Raw genomic sequence first — 6230 nt, forward strand, 5'->3', positions numbered from 1 at the left:
TTCATAATTTTGCAAACTTCTATCAAGTCGTCCCTCAATCTCCGTCGCTTTAGTGAGAACAATCCGAATTTCTCCAACCTCTCCTCATAGCTAATAACTTCCAGACCAGGCAGCATCCTGGTAAACCTTCTCTGCACCCTCTCCAACGCCTCCATATCCTTCTAATCATAGCTACTGCTGTAATTTAAGAAAGCACGGAAGCTCATTTCCATACTAGATCCCACAAATAATATTGGTCTGTAACTTCTGAGCTCCAGGGCGTCGTAACTGAGGGGTACCCCAAAGATATGCTGGGAACCCCCTAGCACCCGCTCCTCACAACCACCACCAGAGGGTCTCTAAGGAAGGATTTCATGGTGTGAGGAATGCATTTTTGGAAAGTTTGGAGGACATTAAATTTTGAACATTCTCCCTCCTGAATTATTTCTAAAAGTATGCAAGATTAATTCAGGGCAGTGAATATGCCATCTTCAAGAAACCATGGGTCAAGATGGATGCCCTGGAGAGGGAAATGATACTTTATATGTCTGAGTCAGCAAAGAACTGCTGTTGCCAGGCCAAAGACTCTTGCTGATTGGTTAAAAACGCCTAGCTTGAGAGAAGTATTCTCTGAACATTTGATTCTTTGACCCTCAGTCAGAGGATGTGTGTGCCTTTAGAAACAGGCTGCAAGAAGAACACTATCACTTTCTCCCCCTCTGCCCCACCTTTGCGTTACATGTGGTCTAGAGTGAGTTAAACTTTTGTCAGAAATGTCTCATCAGATTAACTCAGCTTTTTTTTTGGAAGTTTGCAAAATTATGACAAGAGTCATCAAGGACAGTTTCACCAAAAATTTGGCTGAAGGAACTTCCAGATCTCTTGTGACCAGAAATCTGTTAGATCAACAGTGTTGAGATCTTTTTGAATTTTATCCTTTTAAAAGAAATGTTCCCATTCTTCAGCCTCTACAGGGGACTGCGTTTGTTTTGTCCTGTTTTGTGTTTGTATGTAAGTGTATGGGGGTTTGAATATTTTATTTTAAAAAGGGGAAAAATCATTACACTTCTAAACTACAACTTCTGTATTAACCAGTTTTATAACTTGTTTTCGAAAAGTTTGTTCTCTAATAAATTAATTTTTTTGTGCCTACTGAAAGAAGCCGTGTTAGTCTTTTTATGCTAGAATAACTTTCAAAGCTGAGCAATTGGCCAGTTTTGTGGTGAATTAGACATTTAAACTATTGTTACGACCTGTGAAGAAGTGGGGCTAGAATTGACTGCGCATTCTCCCATTATGGCTGGTAACAATGGAAATTGTCTGGGAACCATCTGAAAGAATGATATAAGTTGCAAACTTCAGATGGTTCCAACTGTCTTACAGTAAAAGTTACCCAGGAAAAATTAGAAGAATTAAACCCACTTCAAACTTCTGGGATAACTATAGTTACTGACCCCTCCCCAACCCCTATAAGACTGCCTGATTATCCCCATCGCCCTGTGGGTACAAATTATTTTTGATTCCCCCATCCTGTGAAAATAGGGCGGAAGGGACTGTCCGCATAATTAAATAATGCAGTAAAATTTAAATTAAGATTTTTTTTTTTGAAGAAAGTCTTTTCTATGTCATTGACCACACTTGGCGGTAACCGGGGCGCTGACACACAGAAAGGTGCGCACACCCTGTTGTTAAAAATTCCATTGCTCCCAGCATCAGCCACTTCTACCGCCGGTCCCAGCACTGATTTTGAGATGATTCTCTGGTGTATTTTTCCTAATTATTCATTTAAGACAATGAACTTCAAAGTTAACCTCATAATATTATTGTCTCCAATTAAAACGGCAGCTGATGATATTTCTGACCAACCCCAAATGTCAGCTAAACATTAATATAACCAGGAATGTAAATCCACAAAATTCATAGTGCGGAAATATTTTGCACACTATTTAGCAAGGTCCACAACTAGGTGCTGCCTCCTGGATATGGATGGTTGTATGCATCCTATCAGTCCATAGCCACCTTTTTAATTAAAAGGCCTAGGTCTACATTACACCACATCAAGGTTGAAAAGAGTTGGAAAAATAGATCTTCTAGCACTGAACACCTGAAGGGCCAAACCCATGATACTTAAAAAACCTATTTCTGCTTTTGAAATACTGTCAAATGTCTATTGTTGGCAGTGTCTTTATGCCAATTTATTTAGTGTGCTTTTGCCATCTCTATATAAACAGTTCACTATCTTTGGATAGTTGACATGGCAAAACACATTTACATTTGGGGCAGGCAAAGGCCAAAAATTGTGAGTCAACAGCACTATTAACACTCCAAACCAACGCACAAGGTTCTAATCATTGCCTGCTACAGAATGGCTTTTGGAGCTATGCAATACATTTAAAATTATCCTAGATATCCTTTAAGCCCTAGATTGAAAAAGGAAGCACCTTGTATCATTGTATTAGCAGGCAAAGTTGCACAGAATTGAGTGATTCTTAGACAAACTAACAGCTTTGTGTAATAATTCTACCTGTTCTCCCCCCCCCCCCCCATTCTTTCTATATATACTCAAGATTTATTTTATCCTCATTAGGAACATAGTAAGATATTAATTCCACCAAGTTTTATCTAATATAAATTTACCTTGCTACTTAACAGCCAAGAAACAAATTCTGAATTTACATTTTGAATCACCAGCTTCCCAATAAGTACAGGCACAGGATGCCAGGGAATCCTAATGAGCATAACATGCTGCATGTTCTCACAATCGTTTTGTAATAGCGGGGAAAAAAGAGCAGACAAAATACTTTAAGCTTCTGCACAGCCATCCTTAAATTTCAGTTCTCTGGCATTATCAAGGCACATAAAAACAACCCAGTTTATAAGACTGAAAGCTTGATGTAGCTGGGAGTTGAAGTTACACTGCTAACTTTATACCAGCGTAGCTGGAACACCAATGACCCGGAGTTGTAGTCACTGGCAAAGAAATGTTGCCTGCCATTCATCTTAAGAAAGGCAATAGAGTGCAGATTTCCTGTTTTCCAATGTCATTTTGAATTTGGCAGCATCTCCTATGACCTGTTGTGGCTGTAAACAGGGCATGCAGAAGAGAGACTGATAACCAACCAATCTGATTGAGGAATCCTCACAGAAGGCAAAGCAAAAAAATCATTGTACAGAAAGTGAAATAAAGAAGAATTAATCGAGGAACTTCAGTCATGGAATTAATGGAGGAACCTCAATAGCAAAATACAAACTTTACAAAAGATATACATATTTTTAAACCTGCCACATTTTAATTTACTAATGAGGGAATGAGATTCCACACTTGTAACTTTATATTTTTAGGACCAGAGAGGATGTTCAGCAGTATGCCATTAAAAACTCAATTAACCCTTGATTGAACAAATCTTAAAGTTTTCATTGATCTTTAGAACAAGAATAATGTATCAATAGTTTAAGTTCACACCAAATCCTTGATTCTATGTTGATTCTATTGGTGAAGAATGCAACAGCACATCCTGTGGAGGAGCAGGATATCGCTGACATATTCTGAATTTTCGCATTTAATTGCACATGTGCAGAGGCCAGAAGCTGCTGTAATTTTTAACCTGTAATAACAGCAAGTGCTGACAGCTTTGCCATTATTACTACCACAAATTTTGGGCCATAGTCATTTCTGTACTATAATTGCAGTGTGATTACCATATCAAAATATCTTCTGTGTTAGAATAAATTTTATCTACCTTATAGGTATTTTTATTGATTTAATGGGAAGAGAAAAAACAGTTTGGTGCTACAGAGCAGGAAGATAAAAATTGTTATTGGCTGATGTAAGTGGTAGTGAACTAGATGACCTGAAAGGCTTCATATCATTCATGCTATCCCCACGTTCTTTTACGTCAAAATTGTTTCTCCAAATATTAGTTAAAAACATATGATTTTATTGCAACTGATACACAAGTGAATAGTTCAAGAATCCATTATTTATGGAGTTGCAATGTGCTGAGCTCTATCCTAGTAAACCATAATTCTCAATGTTGAGCCCCACACAAAGAGCAGAGTTGGTGGATTCAGAGTTCACTGGCTGAATCAAGCACTGCTGTTTTCACTTATTACAACGTAACATGAAAAGTCTTTCATATTCGCAATATTTTTGCACCAAATTAGCAATTAGAGTTTTTGATGACGTTCGAATGAAAAGCTTTGATTGTTTATATCTTCTGCCATTTGTGCTAAACTAAAAAACAAGGCTTACTCTGTACTGATGGTATGCAGTGACATCATTTGTTCAAATGAAAGATTTTAGAAAAGTATTGCCATCTAATTTTGCTGCTTCCCTTTCCAGATCACAAGCAAAAGTAAAGAATCATTGTGGGCGCTCATTAAAGGTTTGAGTGATGCCTTCTCCGGGTGGCTGGTGATGCTACTGGTTGGGCTCATGGCAGGTATGAAGAAAGACGCAACTGCTTTCGTTGCAAGTAACTGCATCAATATGACAAAAGTCTTATATCTTTTAAAGAAGGGAAGTGGATTAGGTATGTAGCAGACCAGGCTGAGAAATCAGTTTCAAAGAATTATTAACTGGAATCAGCTTTTCTTTAATAATTTGTATCTTTGCTAGTTAGCTGGAGTAATCACTTATCCTGATGATGAGGTGGTTGAAGTAATGTCAAGACCAGCAGTTATCAATCTGGACCATTTCAGAGATCATGTCATTTCATCCGTGTAAAATTCACTTCCCTCATAGTGAAAATCTCTAACTCTTCCCAGCTGAGGCTCCTACTCTTCCCTCCTGCAATCTACCATTAATTAAAAATACCATACATGAAATTCCTCAAGCTTTACTCCCACCCTAGGGGAATAAGGTGAGTCATCTGGCCACATCCCAGAGACATTTTCATACAAGTAGTAGACATATGAGCCTGGATGTCCACCTTAAAGGGAGCTAGGAATTTCAAAGCAACACATGCTGCACCATGGAGGGGATGAAAGTGTTTCAGCAAAAAAAAAATCAAAGAATTTGATAGAAAAATAAGATTGATTTGGTAGTAAATGGTTTTCTAATTGCAATCATTTGCTCTTCAAAAGGCAGTTTAACACCAGAATTTGTACCTTTGCAAGGTTTCCAAGGAACAAATCAAGGAAATCAGGCCTTAGAATTTTTGAACAATATGCAGTAATCATACACACCAGGATTAAAGATTTGGCAAGTATAACTCAACTGAAAAAGGGACATAGAAAAATGAGCAAATAATTGACTTTTTGTAAGAATTCACCATTATGGGTTCCACTTCTGCCAAGGTGAGAATCCTGCCTGTTTGATGCAGGCGTACTTTGTTTTGGAGGCAGGATTTCTGGCAGGTGGTGTTTTCCTGATTTTCCAGGCACCTTTATTTACATGGAGAGATAGGTGCAAACTCCTTTAAAGAAGACACAGACTCCTACCTCCATTGAGATCCACCCCAAATTCCAGTCGTCCCACCCAACTTGTTGCTGCAGTGCCCTCTCAAGCCCAGGGATCATCTATTGTACAAATCACAGACATTGTAACCCAACTGACTCAAAAGAACCATTAAAATAGAACAAATGAAAGCCTTAGTAAGCACAACAAGCAACCTCCTCCCGCACCACATCCCTAAAAAATTGAATAAAATGCAGAAGCTCATCCAGAGTGGTAAAAGCAGTAATAACCTGGTTTTTATATTCAGTCGTTGTTACAGAACATTCGACCAACTGAAAATGACATGACATAGCTGTATTCATTCTTTAATGTTTCTAATAGGTCTTTGAACACTATTGTAGTAATTTTCAATACCATTTTATGATGTCATTTTTTCGCTTTCTACTTTTTTTTAGAAGAGAAATTTGCAGCTTTCAACAGTTGTTTTATGTTGACACTTTATTCTGAAGAAACCAGTTCAGGAGGACTGAGCTATGTACCTAATGAAATCTTTTAATCATCTTATGCACCTCAATTGGATCACCACTTTAATCTTTTGTTATAAAGGTCCTATGTTCAACCCCTAGCCTTTGCTGATTTTGCTGATCTTAGCAGGTGTGTGAATTGGGTTCTGGTGCCCCACACCCAGATTTGAAGGGGAAAAAAATCAAACCGAATTCCATTCCTAATTTTTATCTTGTGGTTCCTACTGAAATGTGTGGCTGAGAAATGAGAACAGGCTACCCTCCATTGCCAAATAGCAAGCTGACACCTAACGCCTATGCTCGCGGAATGGCAATTTAAGTGAGGTGGT

At 38.2% G+C, this 6230-nt stretch overlaps 1 protein-coding gene across 6 annotated transcripts in view; it reads left to right on the forward strand.

Moving 5' to 3' along the window:
- The window catches only part of LOC121282318 (H(+)/Cl(-) exchange transporter 5), a 138595-nt gene that overhangs the window by 93264 nt on the left and 39101 nt on the right, over positions 1 to 6230 (forward strand). For all 6 annotated transcript variants that reach the window (XM_041195989.1, XM_041195987.1, XM_041195990.1 and 3 more), the window contains one exon: positions 4322 to 4421. In XM_041195989.1, coding sequence (XP_041051923.1) covers positions 4322 to 4421 — 100 coding nt within the window. The remainder of the gene's footprint in view (positions 1 to 4321; positions 4422 to 6230) is intronic.

This window comes from Carcharodon carcharias, chromosome 9 (genome assembly GCF_017639515.1).
Source record: "Carcharodon carcharias isolate sCarCar2 chromosome 9, sCarCar2.pri, whole genome shotgun sequence".
Classification (NCBI taxonomy): Eukaryota; Metazoa; Chordata; class Chondrichthyes; order Lamniformes; family Lamnidae; genus Carcharodon; species Carcharodon carcharias.